We start from the raw sequence: 19,114 nt of genomic DNA on the forward strand, positions 1-19,114 counted from the left end.
AGACAATAGCTGAAATCATCTCAGTAAAAACACACCAGCAAGGGCACAGAGGAAGCCGCCTTAAACTGAGACAGATCATTGGTCCATCTAGTTCAGTACTGTCTGCCCTGACTGGAAGCAACTCTCCAGGTTGCACACACAGGCTAGCCCCTCCCTAACTCTGCCACTGAATTGGGGCCATGCACACCAAACTAGAGAGCCGTGGCTGACAGCTGTTACCTCTGGGGACCAGCAGGGGTGGGAGGAGAGCAGCCTGGGATGTGGTACCTAGTGGGAATTAGCAGCACCCACAAAGCATGGCTTTATATCCCAGATCCGAGCTGTCTGCTCTGTCCTTGGTTACTGCTGGGTTGATGATAAATCCTGGCAGCCAGTATGCATGAAGGAGAAGGTGGAAGTTGGGGAGGGAGAGCAAAAAGCGCTGGGAAAATAACCAACAGACGCTTGTGGAAAAAATAACCAAGGCAGGGCCTGACTGGCCTGGGTCATATCCCCATGGCTACAGGCTGCTCAGTAAGCTCCTTCCAGCTGCTCTTTGACTTTAGGAACACAAATGCATTCCTTGACCCTGGCCCCTTTGTTTTGACTGCCTCATAGCTCTCCTACACTCATTAACTTCCTAAGCTGCTGCTCACAAGACACTGGCCAGGGCTGTTTTTCTGTTCAGTTTCTTTGACTGCATTGCACTTTGCTTCATTCTGGGCCTTGGCTTCCATCACATCAGTTCCAAAGAGGAGCCTTTATCATTTTGGAGGACAACAGGTCAGGAAACCTTGGTAAGTCTCTCTTTCCTTTGTGTGCATGTGTGTGTTTTAAAAAATCATAGAGCATTAAAAAGAAAATTGTAGGATTTCTCTGGTGGAGCATCTGTTTTGTAGACAGAAGGTCTCAGAGCTGGTCCTTGGAGTATCCCCTGCCTGAAACCCTGGAAAGTCACTGTCATTCAGTGTAGACAATACTGAGCAAGATAGACCATTGATCTGCAGCTTTCTGTGTTCCTGTGCTCAGACACCAGTGCTGAAATGTAACATGCACCTGGAAGTGTTCCAACAAAAGGCAGAGAAAAGTAAGCTTTCAGTACTGCAAAGTTTGCATGGGAATTTTGTCCTGGAGCAACAGCCCATAAGGAAAAGTTGTGGCATTTGGGACCTCTTAGTTTAGAGAAAAGAAGAGTAGGAGATGACATGATAGATGCTTATAAAATGATGTGTTGTGTGGAGAAAGCAGATAGAGAAATTTTTCCCCCTTCCTCTCTCATAACGCAAGAGTTTGTGGGCATCCAACAAAGCAGAATATTGATGGATTCAGGAAAGATAAAATTAAGTACTAATTCACAAAGTGCATAACTAAACTGTAGAGCCCACTCACACAAGAGGCAGCGATGGCCACCAGCTTGGGTGGCCTTAAAAGAGGACTGGACAAATTCATGGAGAAGGCTTTGCAATGGCTATGTTCTGCCTCCACTTTTGGGGGCAGTGATGCTTCTGAATACCAGTTGCTGGAAGCCACAACAGGAAAAAGTACTCTTGTGCTTGAATCCTGCTTGCTGTTTCTCAGTGGCCTCTGGCTGGACACTGTGAGAACAAGATGCTGGAGCAGATGAGCCATTGGCGTGATCGACAGGCTCTTCTTGCATGCTTATGTCATCAATATGGACCAACTGGGGATAGAGATCTTCTCCCAATGCCCCAGCTTTTTCCTCCCATCTGCTTGTCTTCAGAAGAGGACACGGTGAACATTGGGACGGGGGTGCAGTGACCATTCCACCACTGTTCCACACCATATTTGAGGGTCTGCATCTTGCGGATCAAATTGACTCAAGAGAAGAGGGAGGTTCCACCAGCTTAATTTAGGCACATTGAGCGGGCTTCCCCATTTGTCACTGCTTCCTAAATTTCTTTTGTGCCCCTCTCTTGTGGAACCCCATGTTTTCAACCTGTAAAGGAGATTAGTCTGAGTGAAACTGACTTTCCCAAGGTTACTGAGCAAGCTTCATACTTGAGCAGGTATTTGAACCTAGATTCCCTCCTGGGAACAACATTTTCAGCAATGCAGCTGCCAGCAACCTAGCAACCAATTTAACCCACCCTAGGGCCAAGTCTTGTGTGTCTTTTTTTTGGACTCGGGGATAAAAAGTACCCAAATATATATGAATTCCCATGCAATTCCACTGGAATTGGAACGTTTTACCCCCATAACAACCTTACTCTATGATCTCTGACTTAGAAAGAAAATATCCAAGTACCTGTGCACATTTCAATGGCTGGATTTCCCTGCAATAAGAACTGAAGTGGAGGGGATAGAGATTTTGCCCATTGCCATTTCTATTTTTATTGCAAGGAAACATGGACACTTGAACCAGTGCACCATATTCACAATTGATGGGGCTGCTCGTCTTGTAGCTGACTATAAACAATTAAGTGGGAAGCAGACTTTAGTGTAATCTCCCTGGAGTCCACAGGAGTGCTCCAAGTTTACTCTGGGATGTGCCAACTTCTGCCAGCCTTAACCAACCTGGTACAGCCGGACTTAAATATATAAAATGTACACAGTAAAAGAAGCATATACCCTTTTGCTGAGCAAGTTGTTATGAGCATGTCGGGACATTCTCACACATGTTCTTCAGGCTTGGTGTGAGATCCTTTTCTTTATTCATCATCTCTCAAGCGACTCGTTTTGACCCATTCTTTTTAGACCTCTCCTTTATTTTGCTTGAATCTTGTCCCTGATTTAAGTCATGTAGTTCTTTTCTCCTGAATTTGCCTGCAGCTGTGTCTGTGATCACCCCCCAAAGACATCACAATATATCTCAGGTTGTTTTGTTTTCCCTAGGCTGTGTGCTGTCCTTAGGAAGTTTCAGGATGTTCCTTTGTGATGGAATAGACACCTGTAGATCAATAAAGCAGCTGGAAAGTATACTTGAATGTGAAATTGGCTCTGAAAGTGGATCATGATTCTGTTCACGGAACTGAATCCCATTGATTTAAATGGGGTTTTCCATGTGATATATTTTGAATTAGTGTCACACTTCCATTGTAACCTGGTTTACCGTGCCACAAAAGTAGCCAATTCCTGCCCTCTCCACCTAGTTCTGCTGATTTGAGTCTGAAGTAAGGACACACAAATGCTTTTCTGCCTCCTGCCCACACATAGTCTTACTTCCACTTGCTCTGGAAATTGATGTTTACACCAGCACTCTCTGCAAAATACAATGAGCCACAGTACCATCAAAGGTGGTCATGAAAAAAGATTCTAAGAATGTAGAGGAGGGGAAACATAATCGACTTGGCAGTTTCCTTTGTCTTCAGCAAACATCAGTGAATTTCCTAGAAATTCTGGGGGGAAAGGACTTGGCTGCAGCCCTGGCAGTTGTTGTTCATTAGCGAACTTGAGCTGCTTGGGGGAAAGCAGTTTCCTTGATACACTGCTGCTGCTGCTGCTGCCGCTGCTGATTTTGGTTACCCTGCTGTGGGGATACAAATAGCAGCACACAGAGAAGGGGGCATTCATATTCATATCACTTACCCTTCCTGCCAGGCAGCTGCTTGCTTACTTTCAGCCTTAGCTCACTCTTGAGTTCCTGAAGTTACAGCCATCTTCTTGTTAAACAGGGCAGGACATCAGTGATTCATGGGTAAGCATTAACCTTCCTCTGATATTTATTTACCAGCTGTAGATCAGAACAATAGATCAGATATGAGAGATGGGGTGTTCGAAGGGTAGAGCATGTGTCGATTTAGAGTTTACTTCTAAAAATTGTAGACAAGCTGGAAAACCAGGTCTTTTTATTTTCCAGTCGTGGAGGGGGGTGTTCAGCTTTTTACACTGGATAATAAACATAAGTCCAGACTGCAATGTGCTTTTTGGACGGGTGGCTTATGATATGTCTTTGGGAGGGGGGGTTATCTCTTTATGACACCAAGCCTTGTTTTGCACACTTGGCTTCTTCCCAGCTTGGCCTGTGTCCATACAAGAAACATTACTGTTCCCAGCTTGCATTTGGACATGCTCAATAGCTGTGTTTTGAAGTTTGATACAAGCAAGCCCAACTGGCTTTCCAGCACGAGGGCTGACGCCATGCCTGGCTCACAACACCTGCTTTTAACAAACATTTACCAATCAACTACTGCATTGCATCAATGATTAGGGGCATTGAAAGCAAAACAAAAACCAGAAACCCAAGGTAAGTTAATCTAGAGTACTTTCTTCTGCTTTGGATGCACAGTCATTGGCATGAATGAGGTGGAAAGAATCCCTAGTTGATGATTCAACTTCCCTTGATCTTAAAGTAAGGGATGTGCTATAAGTGGAAAAAGCAGCAGTTACCTCGGATGAACTAAAGCTTGGCACTGCCAATTTGCGGAAAGCACACAGCATGTCTGGCAGACATTTGTGGCAGCAGAAAACTGCTCCCTGTTCAATCCATGACAGTTCAGTTGAAATAACAAGTCTGATTCACATGAACAACCTCGGGGGCAACCATCTGGAAACAACCTGGGATCACCTCTGATTGTGTGAACAAGCCCTATGTAATATTGTGCTACTGAGTTTCTTTCAAAATTATATTTTGATGCAAGATAGAACAGTGATCAGTAACCAGATTGGTCAGTGAGCCATTCCTCTACAACACCCCTAAGTTTACAAGGCTATAAACAAACTCTGGGAACGGGGATAGTCTTTTTCCTTGCTCCATGTGGCTGTGTTAAATTATGACGTGGTTGATGGCAGCTGCACAACTTTCCAGTTACATTCACGCCAACTGGAGTAATGGAGGATTTTGCTGGAGAAAGGGGAGGGTGAGATAGTAAGTGAACAAATCTAGCTGATATGGTTCTGCAATGGCTAAAATGTTATCCAGGCAGAGCCCACTGTTGCAGGCAACACCAAGAGGAGGTGTTCGATTAGGGGTGAGCAACATAGCTGTCAACGTTTCCCTTCTTTAAGGGAAATTCCCTTATTCCGAATAGGATTCCTCGCAAGAAAAGGGAAAAATTGACAGCTATGGTGAGCAACCTCGAGCACAGGGACTGTATGCGGCCCTCTAGGCCTCCATACCTGGCCCTCAGAACTCTCCCCAGACCACACCCTTCACTGGTCCTGCTTCCTGCCTTGAGTGGCTTTGCCTTACAGGAAATTTATCCTTGAGCTCCGATAATGCCTCTTGTTCACATGGAGCAAGGATGGAGTGTTATGTGTGTAGAAACTAGTTTATGGTAAGGTAAAGGGACCCCTGACCATTAGGTCCAGTCATGACCGACTCTGGGGTTGCGGCGCTCATCTTGCTTTATTGGCTGAGGGAACCGGCGTACAGCTTCTGGGTCATGTGGCCAGCATGACTAAGCCGCTTCTGGCGAACCAGAGCAGCGCACGGAAATGTCGTTTACCTTCCCGCTGGAGCGGTACCTATTTATCTACTTGCACTTTGACGTGCTTTCAAACTGCTAGGTTGGCAGGAGCAGGGACCGAGCAACGGGAGCTCACCCTGTCGCGGGGATTTGAACTGCCAACCTTCTGATCGGCAAGTCCTAGGCTCTGTGGTTTAACCCACAGTGCCACCCACGTCCCTTAAGTTTATGGTACAATGGTAAATTTTTCATTAGTTGATTTGCCCACATTTGCCTGTGGCCCCATCCACCACGTGCATGTGGCCCTCAGAAGGCTGTTCAGGTGGGAATGTGGCCCTCAGACTGCGAACAGTTTTCTCACCCCTGGATTCAATGAAGTCAACAGTAGTAGCTGGTGGCCATTGGGAGTGGTGGGGCAGAAGGCAGGGAGTTCAAACAGCAGAAGGAACCATAGCCAATGAGAGGCAGAGCCAAGTAGTTCTGGCATTGCTCCCATCCCCATTCCAGCTCTGTTTGACAAGGACAACACTGAGCTGAAGGAGGAAGCTGACAGGCAGTATGACTTCTGAACTGGTGGTGAGTAAGAAGGCAAGGCATTTGGGGTCTGCTTGAGGGCAGACTGAGGTAGGTGGCTCACTGCCCCATTGGCCCAAGCACTCTTTAGATCAGGGCTGCCCGCCTTTTTCAACCAACAGCATTTCTGTATGCTAATTTCACTAATATTATATATGTTTTCATGCAAACTTTCCCCTAATATATGCATTTTTATGTGCATGATATGAGTTGGGAACTGCGTCGCAAAATCTGGATAGAACACTTGTATTTCGGTTCGCGTTAAAATGCGACTCAAATCAAATTTCCCCTTACACCACTATGCAGTTAAAACGGCTACAATACACTTCCTGGTTCTCTCTGTCCTGCCAGCTTTGCAGACAAAACATTCTCTTCTTCTCCTCGCTTCCAGGTAATGATTAACTGAAGATCATGACAGGCTCCTGGACCACGTGTTGCAATAAAAAGAGCATACCCAAGAATGGATTGCATGAATTGGATTCAGTGGCAGAGAACAAGAAGGAAAAAATGCAGATGAAGCAAGAGATCACCTTGCTTAATGGCATTTCTTTGATAGTAGGGAACATGATCGGCTCGGGGATTTTTGTGGCTCCCAAGGGTGTTTTGATGTACAGTGGCTCGTATGGACTCTCGCTCCTCATCTGGGCCCTTGGTGGGATCTTTTCCTTGTTTGGAGCACTGTGTTATGCTGAACTGGGGACATCCATTATTAAATCAGGAGCAAGCTATGCCTACATTCTAGAAGCTTTCGGAGGTTTTATAGCCTTTATCAGACTATGGTCTTCCTTGCTCATTATTGAGCCAACAACTCAGGCCGTCATTGCCATCACTTTTGCGAATTATATTGTTCAGCCGATATTTCCCTTCTGTGAGCCACCCTATGGAGCAGTTAGGTTGATTGCAGCTGCCTGCATCTGTAAGTAAAATTCTAGTCCGTCAATGCAACAATTTATTTTGATTATGCAAGTTCAGGCCACGAACTGACAGTTTCATGTGTCTTCTGAGGGAAGGTTGCGCACAAAACGCCTAGGCTCCTGCCACTGAATCAGAGGGAAAAGTCTGGATTCCAACAGACTTGATAGGAAAATGGGGGGGGGGTGTATGTGTGTGTGTGTTAAATATTAAGGCAGTTTAGTGGCCATCTGTTAATTACAGGGCTATGAAAGAAACAAAGATTTTTGCCCAAGACCCTGGAGAGTCATACATTGTAGGGAGCATGGATCAGAAAGCTCCTAGTTTTCCAGGGTTTTTCTTGTGCTTCTCCGATATTAGAGCTAAACAACAGTACAGTGGTGCCTCGGGTTACATACGCTTCAGGTTACAGACTCCGCTAACCCAGAAATAGTACCTCGGGTTAAGAACTTTGCTTCAGGTTGAGAACAGAAATCACACAACGGCGGTGCGGTGGCAGCGGGAGGCCCCATTAGCTAAAGTGGTGCTTCAGGTTAAGAACAGACCTCCAGAACGAATTAAGTACTTAACCCGAGGTACCACTGTATTCACCACCTTTTTCTGAGGAATGAACATCTATTGTTAATAACAGAATGCTGGAATAGAGAAGTCAGGAATGGGGAGCCTATGGCCCTCAAGATGTTAGTGGACCACAACTCCCATCATCCTTGACCCCACTGACCAGGCTAGCTGGGGCTGAGGACATCTGGAGCAAAACCATCTGTTTCCCCATCCCTGAGACAGACAGCAGTGTGATCCAGCAAGACATCATTTTGAGGTGATGGTGGGAGGATGATATTCTCATACTGTGTGTGTAGTCTGACTGTTTACTCTGGGAACTACAGCTTTGGGAGGAGAATAAAGATCTCCTTAAAAAAAAGCTCAGCACCCTAAAAAAACTACAGCTCCCAGAATTCATTGGAAGAAGCCATGCTGCTTAAAATGGTATCACAGTTCTTTAAATATATGATGTGAATGTGGCCCTAAGACATGCTAAGGCACTCAGGTTGAAGAGTTCTCATAGCATTAGCCCAAAAATGCTATTTGGAAGGGTATATTTTTTGTCATCAGGTTTGACAGTTTTGGAATGTTTTCTTTGTTCCTTTTATTCTTTTACCAGTTATGAAAAACTTGAACTTTTGTTCTCAAAAGCTTTTTAAGAGCCCCCTCATAATCTGAGGCCGGAATTTCCCAGACATATCCGGAATACTGCTGTCTCTAGCAGGGTCCAGGCAGAAATCTCTAAAAAGCTCAACAACTTTTCTGTCTGGATTTTCACTGTTTGAAACAGGGCAACCCTAGCTGCATATCCCCAGAAGCCAATACAGTATATTTTTCATAGCAAACTGCAACTTTGTCTCTGAATGCTAGAGGGCACTAAAAGAATGTTCTCACCGTGCTCTTACAGTATCTTGTTAGTGAAATAGTTGGAGTTGTAAAAATAACACCCTCCCCCTCCTGAAAACAGTTTTGGGTTATTTGTTTTGCACTCATATTGACAGCACTGTTTGATGTTTTAAGATTTTACTTGGATTGCCAACCAAAAACTGACCATGCATCAATCTTAGCTTTCTGAAGAGTATACCTACAAAATATGTGGGGTTTTCAGATGCCTGTTTGTTGTACCCTTAATTTATATTTTTAGGCATACATTTTTTAAAAAAATGTGAATAAACCCTTTGTTCATCTTCATAACAGTCTTTTAAGGTAGGTCATTTATTATGTCTATTTTAAAGATTGGGAACTGAGGCTGAGTGACTTGACCAAAACCAAGTCAGTGTCACAGGTAGGACTTAAACCCAGCAAGCACAATCCTATTCATGTTTATTCCCAAAAAAATTCCACTATGCTCACTGTTCTATCAGCTGGAGCTGTACTGGGTATCTGTGCATTGACATCCTGGCACAGGAGGGAATCCAGGATGATCAAGGTTCTGGAAAACAAGCCCTATGAGGAACAGTTGAAGGAGCTGGGTATGTTTAGCCTGGAAAAGAGGAGGCTAAGAGGAGATATGATGCCCATCTTCAAATATCTAAAGGGCTGTCACATGGAAGATGGAGCAAGCTTGTTTTCTCCTTCTCCAGAGGGTAGGACCCAAACCAATGGATTCAAGTTACAAGAAAGGAGATTCTGACTAAACATCAGGAAAAACTTTCTGACAGTAAGAGCTGTTCAGCAGTGGAACCGACTCCCAGAAGAGGTGGTGGACTTTCCGTCCTTGAAAGTTTTTAAGCAGAAGTTGGATAGCCATATGTCATGTATTATCTAGTTGAGATTCCTGCATTAGTTACCCTAGATGAACCTCAGGGTCCCTTCCAGTGCTACAATTCTATGATTCTATTATTTTTCTTTTCTTTAATTTTTCTTTTCTCCCTATTCTTGTTGAGTCTGTTGAGGCATGCTTAGAAAATGCAACACTATAAAACAGATAATATGCAGATCCATTGTTTCCTTACTGAAAAACTGACTTCATTCCAATGTCTCTCCAATCCTGCCTTCCATCTGGGAGGCTACAGTGATTTATAGGTGGCTCTCCAAGTATTATTAACTCCTATCTGGCGCTGCCAGCATAGCTCATGGTCAGATCCTGATTCAAATGACTGTTTGTTTTGGGTCCCCCCGCCCCCATTTAAGTCCTTATCCTAGCCAGTTGATTTCTTCTGCCATTCCAAAAAAAATAGGTTATGTTAAGTGAAAAATGTCCAAGTCATCAGTATTCTAATGAAGTACAGCTAACTGGGTTTATCTAATTTGTATCCTGGTCTCTTATTAGGCTCCCTGACCTTTATTAACTGTGTCAATGTGAAGTGGGGAACCAGAGTGCAAGACCTTTTCACATATGCCAAAGTCATGGCCCTTATTGTGGTAATAGCTGTGGGTCTTTATAAAATCACCCAAGGTAAGAACTTACTTTCTGTGTGTAAATATGATAGCAAAACTGAACAGCATATAGACTCTGGGCTAGCTCATACTTTAATTCTGGGCCATTATTATTATTTTTATTATGTTCTTCACACATGAACCAAGTATCCCGAGTAAAGCCAGTGTGGTATGGTGGTTAAGAGCGATGGACTCGTAATCTGGGGAACTGGGTTCGCGTCTCCGCTCCTCCACATGCAGCTGCTGGGTGACCTTGGGCTAGTCACACTTCTCTGAAGTCTCTCAGCCTCACTCACCTCACAGAGTGTTTGTTGTGGGGGAGGAAGGGAAAGGAGAATGTTAGCCGCTTTGAGACTCCTTCGGGTAGTGATAAAGCGGGATATCAAATCCAAACTCTTCTTCTTCTTCTTCAAGTATCAAGTGAGAAGTTGTTACGTGAAGCAGGAATATTCACAGACATACCCTATAGTCAATGCTGGCAGGTTTGTGGATGCCATGACACATGGTAAAGGCGATATGAAGCTACTTTCATTTAGCATTTTCATGTAGGGAACATTCTGATTCTGCCCCTGTTTCCTATAAGCTACATATTGGTTGTGTGTAGGCATGTAGATGTAAATAACCACAGGCTTCTGATCTTTCCACAGGAGAAACTGATAACCTCAAGGAGCCATTTGAAGGCTCCACAGCAGATGCAGGATTCATTGCACTTGCCCTTTACTCAGCTCTTTTCTCCTACTCTGGATGGGATACACTGAATTTCGTCACGGAAGAAATGAAAAACCCAGAAAGGTATACATGCCTGTCTTGGGTCATACCATTCTTGCATTAGGTGCTGAAGTTTTATGCCTATTTCAAGCAGGTCATTGTTATTGTTTTTCTAATGTGCCTCCCCTTTGGTTTACCCTTCAGTTGGTTGCAAATAACTGTTTCGTTTCCTTTTGCAGGAACTTGCCCCTCTCCATTGCAATCTCAATGCCCATCGTGACTATCATTTACCTGCTGACAAATGTGGCCTACTATGTTGTGCTGGACATGCCTGCCCTGTTAGGGAGTGATGCTGTGGCCGTGGTACGTCGCAAATCATGGGTTTGTAGAATCACAGAGTGGGAAGGGATCTCAAAGGACATCTTGTTCAGCCCCTGCCAATACGGGAGATTCACTGCTATAGCATCTTTGATAGGTGGCCATCCAGCCTCTCCTTTAAAACCTCTAACGAAAGAAAGTCCACCATGGGCTCAACATGGGCTCAAGGCTCACAGAAGTTGTAGTTTACATCATCTGCAGGGTCCAGGTTGTGGAAGGCTGGTTCTTGCCTTCCACTGTGTCATGTAATTCTACTCAATATTAATCCAGGGCAGATTCCAACGTATAGTTAGCAGAGTAAAAACTTAAAGACGTTGCAGGATTCCCAAAAAATAGACCAGAGGCATTTAATGTTCCATCCAGCAGAGCTTTACTGCTACTGAAGGCAAATGAGCATAATGGTCACAAATCCAATACATTCAGGACTGGCACTGTCCATAAGAAATCCAGTTGCAGCAGACTAAACTTAAACTTTAAAAAGGTAAAGGACCCCTGACAGTTATGTCCAGTCGCGGACGACTCTGGGATTGCAGCGCTCATCTCACTTTACTGGCTGAGGGAGCTGACATTTGTCCGCAGACAGTTTTTCCGGGTCATGTGGCCAGCATGACTAAGCCACTTCTGGTGAAACCAGAGCAGTGCACGGAAATGCTGTTTACCTTCCTGCTGGAGCGGTACCTATTTATCTACTTGCACTTTGACATGCTTTTGAACTGTTAGGTTGGCAGGAGCTGGGACCGAGCAACGGGAGCTCACCCCATCACAGGGATTCGAACCGCCGAACTTCTGATCAGCAAGCCCAAGGCTCAGTGGTTTACACCACTGCGCCACCTGCGTTTCCCAACTTAAACTTACAATAACTTATAAGTCTAAACCTTAACACTAAGCATACTATATACAGAACACCACACCAGAAGGAAAAGAGAAAATGAATTCAAGACTCCTCCTTGCCTATTATTATAGTCAGCATGAATATGACAGAAATAGATAACAGAACCAATTTAAGCCAGCTGTACTCAGCTTCTCTGAAGGAATAACCCAAACATCCGTAAACCTTCTGCCTGTTTCTTTCACACACAGAAGCTTCCAGAATCCTCTTGAATTAATTAGAATGGGAAAGATCTCTACTCATCAGATCAATACTTTCTGTACTAAGAAATGCAAACTGACACACTGCCCACCAGTACCTGACAAAAATGTCAAATTCTGCCCAAACTTACTTACTTTCTTTCTTTCTTTCTTTCTTTCTTTCTTTTTCTTTCTTTCTTTCTTTCTTTCTTTCTTTCTTTCTTTCTTTCTTTCTTCTATATATCTGTCTATCTATCTATATCTATCTATCATCTATCATCTATCATCTATCATCTATCATCTATCATCTATCTATCTATCTATCTATCTATCTATCTATCTATCTATCATCTATCTATCTTTCTCTCTCATTTGCACTCAAACTTCAGCAGCCAGGAAAAAAAGTCTTATTAGCATAACTGACTCCATTAGTGCAAACTGGCAATTTTAGTTGAAAATTATAATCACAAATTACATATCTTGAAAGCATGCATTGGCATATGCATTAAACTGTCATTCCAAGTGTACTAGGCTTTAGGAAAGCATCTCTTAACCAAATTAGATTACTGTACATTTTATGCCCACTTCTTAAAACTATTATAGGATTTAAGGAGTCAATGGGGGGCCAACTCAACAATATTTTTGTGTTCAGCCATTGTCTGAAACCCATAACTGTTGATCCATCAGATCCAGTCTGTTACCTAATATCCTAGATTGTGCGACCAGCTCATATCCGGTTCTCGAAATAGTGGGAGACTTCAAAACGTTCAGGCAATTATACATGGAAAGTATGGTACATGAAGATTTGGTTGCAAGCAAGCCTAATATGCAAGGCTGTTGCAGAATAATAAATCTGGGCCCATACATCTGTACTTGTTGACTGAATGCACGTGTAGCTGATTTTCCCTGTTGTCTGTTTCCAGAGGGGTGAAGAAGGAACCCTTCTTTGCATCTTATAAATATATTGCAGAGCATACTGCAGAATGTACAGTTTATGTAATAATCTCCTCTGCTCCCTTGTACACAATTTAGGAGTTCACAAAATCCCACAGTGGTGATTAAATCCCACCACTGGGTTGTGATCAATCTTTTAAATACATATTAGTTTTACTTTCTCATGTTGTTTAACCATCCACTCACTGGCAATTTAGCTGTGCGTGACAGATAACTAAAATATTATTAATGTGGCTTTTAAAAAGCTGTTCCAAGATTATAGTGGGGCATTGTTGTCAAAAATGAGCTCTCCCGACTTTGTGCTTCAGCTGTAAATTTCCATGACAGTTGGTTGGCATTGTGAAACTAGCTGAGTGAGCCTATTTTCTTTTCTTTCTTTCTTTTTCTTTTGCAGACTTTTGGTAATGAGACTCTTAGCCATGCTAAGTGGATCATCCCTATTGCAGTGGCGATGTCTTGTTATGGAGGATTAAACTCATCAATTATTGCAGCTTCCAGGTATGTGGAATTCAGAAACTAGGACTGTGCAGATGGAGCCAGTAGCATTCTGCCAGAAATGATTTTACTGAATAGAGTATCATACTGCTACAACTTAGCGAAGCTTTTGTCACTTTTTCTCTTATGAACTAAATGGATTGTGCTCCCGCCCCAAGAAAAATCCAGCAGTAAAACGGCTGTAAAATACAATTGAATGTCAGTTAACAGAGTCAGCTCTTGCATCTGAGATTCTGCTGTGCAGAGCTAGTCAGTTTTAGGCATTTAATAACAAGGATTAATTGGGTTTAATTCAATTGCACAATAATAAATTATAAGAGGATACATAGCAGCATGTATTCTGTTTATCTTTTTGAATTTCCTATGTGAATTTTAAAAAAAAACTGTTCAGAACTCCAGATCCTCATTCCACTGAAAGCTGAAGAGCTTAGAATACTGTTCGTTGCATTTTTTAAAAAAATACAAATTAATGGTAATTCTGCATACACTGGTAACTCAGCAGCATGGAAATGACATGAGACTGAAAAGGACCTCAAAAGCACACTGCCACCTGGTGGTCTACTTTAGGCATGCAGAAACCTTTTACAGTGGTACCTTGGGTTACATACACTTCAGGTTACAGACTCCGCTAACCCAGAAATAGTGCTTCAGGTTAAGACCTTTGCTTCAGGATAAGAACAGAAATCATGCTCCGGCAGTGCGGCAGCAGCGGGAGGCCCCATGAGCTAAAGTGGTGCTTCAGGTTAAGAACAGTTTCAGGTTATAAACGGACCTCTGGAACGAATTAAGTACTTAACCCGAGGTACCACTGTATTGCCATGCCTAATTCCACTTAGGCCAAGCATACAGCACCAAGCAAATATTCTCTCATAAGCCGTATAAACTCTTGCCTTTTCATCACTCTCTGTGACAAATAATTCAGGAGTTCTGCAAAGAGTTCTGCTGTCATAACAAGCTGTGGGATGCGAGTCCCCCTTGTCACCTGGCAGCAGGTATGGAGAACCTTTGGCCCTTTGCTGAACTACAATTCCCATCATCCCTGGCCATTGACCATGCTTGCTGCAGCTCACAGGAGCTGAAGTCCAGCATCATCTGGAGGCCCAAGGGTTCCTCACAGCTGCCTTGTAATACTGATACCAGGGCTGGTGCAAGGCATTTTGCCGCCTGAGGCAAAGGAAAAGATGGCACTTCCAGTTCCACCAGGGGACTGGCAACTGAATCTCCCTTCAACACTGTCAACAGGGCAACACCCTCTGCCGCATCTGAGGGCAACAGCTTAGTGGGGGGGGGAGTAGGACAGGCCATGCATGGCACACACAGAACTCTTCCATCCAACACCTTGCCACCAATTCCTGCCCTCTGCATTTTCCGCCTCCTACAGTCTAACAGCAGGGCCGTCCTGGACTGAGACACATGAACATGTACCCTTATTCCTTTACCCTGCCCATGTTACACTGGTGCAATGAGATCCTACGCTGATTTTGAGGGCGCATTTAGCCATTCCTTACAGATAGCAGTGGCTATGAGCTGATTCAGAAGTTGTGAGTCTGGTGAAGTTGTCATTTCCCTATGACCGGGTCCAGTAACAGGAATTACATGGAACGGATGACATGGGATCTCTCACCTTAGCACAGCAATTGTGGAGTAACCACTTTCCAACAGAGGAAAGTGTCTGGCACCAGAGGTGGTTTTAGGGTGGCACAGCCGGTGTGGTGACACTGGGTGCCCATGCTGCAGGGGACACCACAACAATGCTATAGACCGGAGCATGAGAGGTGGGGGGACAGATTTTAGCGTCAAGCAGGGCGCTGCTGAAATTTGAGAGCCCAAAGTCTGCCACAGCTGGCCCCTTCATCACACGGCTTTTGGCAAATGCTGAAGATGCGCCTCTTTATCGAGTTGTATATTTTTAGGACCCACCTCACTTCTGTATATTTTATTTTGAACTGTTCCTAATATTGTGTAATACTGTTTTTTAATGTTTCTTTAGAGAGCCATGTCACGTGTCCCCTTAGAATATAATAGGACTGTGCACTGATAAGACTTTTTTAAACCTTGCGGCAGGCTTTTCTACGTTGGAGCCAGAGAAGGACAACTCCCAGATAGCCTGAGCTTGATTCATATAAAATGTTTCACACCTGTTCCTGCCCTCGTTTTTAATGTAAGTGATTACAAAGTGTAAGAAAGAAAAGCTCTAGGACTTTTAACACATTTTCATTTACAGTGGTACCTCAGTTTTCGGACATCTCCGTTGCCGAACATTTCGGTTTTTGAATGCGCCTCAGAAGTCAAATGGCTTCCGTTGTGTGTTTCTCAATTTTCTCAATGAAATTTGCAGACCGCCCTTTGCACCTCAGTTTTAGGAACATTCTGGAAGTCGAATGGTCTTCTGGAGTGGATTATGTTTGAAAACCAAGATACCACTCTATATTTGTTTTGTTCTGAAATCTACATTCAATGCATTCTCAATCCTACCGGTACTGCATGAACTCAGCCAAGCAAATTCACTCTGTTCTTACCAGGCCAGTCCCTTGTTGTCATCCTCACAACTAAGAACACACTCATGGTAATAGCTAAGTACAGTGACTTTTGGATATTCCCATCCCTATTATACAATTCCAAAGGGGACCACATCATCAGTTGTATATGCAGATCCTGATCACTCTGCATGCAGTCTTGATTGCTGGATGCAAGGGATCTGTTTATGCAGTGATCAGATGTGCAGGAGGACTCTGATCTGCTTTCTTGTTGGATCAGGGGCACCTGTGACCATTTCCAGTGCTCGTTTTCTAAAAAAAATGTTTAGAGGTACTCTCATTTTGACTCAAGAAAATCACCATTTTATAGTTCAAATCGGGGAAAATAAATACAGTAAATGGACAAAAGTACAAAGATTCACAAATTGTTTAGTGGTATGCGTCCCCCCAGAAAAAAGCACTGCCCACATCACAAAATATCATGCAACCATAGAAAAAGAAAACAAACTGTCAAAGGATTAAAAAAAATAATAATCAAGGACAAACCCTTGGAAGGATTTAAGAAACTGCATGTGCTTTTGCAGAAGATTCCCAAAATCTCAAAAAGGATGCAAAATGTTTTTGTCAGGCTTTAAGTAAAGAACATTGTGTGTAGTGTGCTATCAAGTCTGTGTTTAGAATGTGGTGTTTAGGAAATTATATATATCTCTCTTTTCTTTTTGTTATCTCTTTGTAGGGTTTAATGACTTTGATTTATCTCCTTGTGGAAGATGTCTTTCTGCTGATTAATTACTATTGCTTCAGCTATTGGTTCTTTGTTGGGTTATCCATTGCAGGGTTAATATACTTAAGATATACCCAGCCAGACAGGCCAAGACCCATTAAAGTAAGTAAATAGCAGAGCAGAAGCTTCAAAATGTGCGCATAGGTGTGAGTGCGTTGCAGCTTTGCTATCAAGAACGTGTAGAGTCACATTTTCTCCTGCTTAAAACCCCTTTAAACTGTAGTGCAAACTAAATTGGTCCTTGATACCCATCTTCTCCTGATAGCATTGAGGTGAGAGAAAAATTTCCTGGTCAGACCATGACCTAGTGCTGCCGGCACCTCATGGAGGAAAAGGCTATTGGTGGCTTCTAGGCATGATGGCTACAGTCTACTTCCACTATTAGAGGCAAAAGTGCTTCTGAATACCAGTGACAAGAAATGGTAGGAGGGGAGAATGCTCTTTCGCTCTTCTGCTTGCAGGATTCCCTCTGGCATCTGGTTGGCTATTGTGAAAACAGGATGCTGGGCAAGAAGGACCATTGGCCTGATCCAGCGGGCTCTTCTTATGTTCAGCAGTGACACAGTTGTGATCAGGCATGCTATGGAGATTCCATTTTTAGTTATCATGGCTACTCTCCTGAGTTATCCTGCCTGAATATTCATACCCCAGGACAGCCTCCCTCAACCTGGTTCCCTATGTACTGGGGGAAGCTGATGGAAGCCATAGTCCCAAACATCAGGCTGAGGAAGGTCGCTCTAGACAGCTGTATCCTTAACTTAACAGTATTTCATGTGTATACTAGAACTTAGTGTCAGGAGTTCAGCCTACCCTCGAGTAGGACTCTGGCAGAGACTCTGGCAGAGACACATGCACGACTGGCATGTTCCCTCCCTCCTGGTCAATCGTTCGGGAGCTTCATAAGCTTTCTTCAGCCCAAACATCACACAGCGACCGATGTCAACTGACACCAGCACACTTAGGGATCCGCAGAGTTTGCGCATTTCACGTGACAGAACTCAGCATTTTGGCTAATCTACTTTATTTACATATAAACACACATGGAGCACTGCAACGTGGCTCCCTCTCTCTCTAGCATCAGACAGCAAAGAGAAAAAGGACAAAGGACAATAGCTCCATTTCACGGAACACAGTAACACAAACATCCTGTCTCCGTCACTTCCCACTCTGTGGAGTCAAAGCATATACTGTCATGTGAAAGACAACAATCCTATGACTGCAGTCATGCAGCAGGAATTCTAACACCTAGTATATTGCAATGTTAGCAGCTATAGAAATGCTTACATAAAATGGCGGGGTTGTTGCTGGCAATCACTGGCGGAGAGATTGCTGTTGCAGTCATCCAGTTTGCAGGATTACAGGCATCTGGTTGGCCACTGTGAGAACAGGAGGCTGAACTAGGTGATGTTATTATATGATGTGGTGTCATGCTGCAATTGCCCCACAGCCTTTCCTATAACTTGCATTCCTTTTTTGTACCTGCAGCTCAGCCTCTTCTTCCCCATTGTGTATTGCCTGTGCACCCTTTTCCTAGTCATAGTCCCACTCTTCAGCGACACAATCAATTCCATTATTGGAATTGGTATAGCACTCTCTGGAATTCCCGCTTACTTTTTGGGAGTCTATTTACCCATAGAAAAGAGACCTTGGTACCTGCGAAGGCTTTCAGGTAAGAAATGTTTATTGTATTTAAAATGGCGGTTTTGTTATGTAATTTCTGTCTGGAAGTACTTCAATGCATGCTGAACTGCTATTTAGGCAGCAGTACATTATGGCTTTTAGTGGATTTTAAAGTATTTATGTCAACTGTTATCTAATAGTCATATCACTCATTATCCCAGGGGTAGCAGACCTGGTTTTCTCCTGATGCATTTGGACTGCAGTTCCCATATGATCCAGCCAACATGGTCAATGGTCAAGAATGATGGGAGTTGTAGTTCAACAGTATCTGGAGTGCACTACATTGGCTATCCCTGCAATATCGCAGCCCCCTTTGCAATGGCCTAATGACGGGAAGGACTGCCATGCTCACTAGGTTTTTGATATTAGGCAGAAACACCCTACATCAGTGAAGTTCTTAATTTCATAATTTCATATAATTGTTTTATCTTGTAGCTACAGCCACTAAGTATGCCCAGATGCTGTTTTGTTGCTGTCTGACTGACCTGGATATTGAAACGGAGACATCAGAAACCAAAGCCAAGTAGAACAAATTGGACTGTTTTCTCCACCTGAAGACTCCGGCGTCACTGGGACATGTTCCCTTTGTCTTCCTGGGCCATGCCAAGCCATGCACAACTGTATTGTGCATCATTTTGATGTTCCTTAATCTGTGCTGCACTCTTAGTCTTTCCTTTGTCTGATTACCAGTTCATGAGGATGTCTCCATGCTGATTCAATAGCTGGTAATTATACACTATTTGAAAAATAGAAGGTACATTATATAGGAACAAGCAATAAGTGCTAGGATTTCTTTAAGGAGTGCAGTGTCTTCAGCAGAA

At 43.5% G+C, this 19,114-nt stretch overlaps 1 protein-coding gene across 5 annotated transcripts; it reads left to right on the forward strand.

Annotated features, from left to right (window-relative positions):
- Positions 1–638: 638 nt before the first annotated feature.
- Positions 639–19,095, forward strand: LOC310766752 (Y+L amino acid transporter 2-like). Of its 5 annotated transcripts, none has more exons than XM_083623360.1 (10): positions 639–776; positions 6,310–6,834; positions 9,643–9,768; positions 10,397–10,541; positions 10,697–10,820; positions 13,252–13,355; positions 15,417–15,513; positions 16,566–16,715; positions 18,099–18,282; positions 18,729–19,095. In XM_083623360.1, the coding sequence occupies exons 2-10, from the start codon at positions 6,330–6,332 to the stop codon at positions 18,818–18,820; spliced, it is 1,527 nt and encodes a 508-aa protein (XP_083479486.1). In that variant the 5' UTR covers positions 639–776; positions 6,310–6,329; the 3' UTR covers positions 18,821–19,095. The 5 variants fall into 5 exon arrangements, with proteins under 5 accessions (XP_083479486.1, XP_083479482.1, XP_083479484.1 ...); XM_083623356.1 differs by lacking the exon at positions 639–776 and adding an exon at positions 3,436–3,634; XM_083623358.1 differs by lacking the exon at positions 639–776 and adding an exon at positions 4,017–4,183.
- Positions 19,096–19,114: the final 19 nt, after the last annotated feature.

The sequence above is a fragment of the Podarcis filfolensis genome (assembly GCF_964270895.1).
Source record: "Podarcis filfolensis genome assembly, chromosome: 7".
Lineage (NCBI taxonomy): Eukaryota > Metazoa > Chordata > Lepidosauria > Squamata > Lacertidae > Podarcis > Podarcis filfolensis.

Bases quoted from the DNA above. Each gene is read 5' to 3' on its own strand.
- LOC310766752 (XM_083623360.1), top strand. From the start codon at position 6,330: ATGACAGGCTCCTGGACCACGTGTTGCAATAAAAAGAGCATACCCAAG. The intron at 9,769-10,396 runs GTAAGAACTTAC...ATCTTTCCACAG, and splicing joins TCTTTATAAAATCACCCAAG to GAGAAACTGATAACCTCAAG. The intron at 13,356-15,416 runs GTATGTGGAATT...ACCTTGCGGCAG, and splicing joins TCAATTATTGCAGCTTCCAG to GCTTTTCTACGTTGGAGCCA.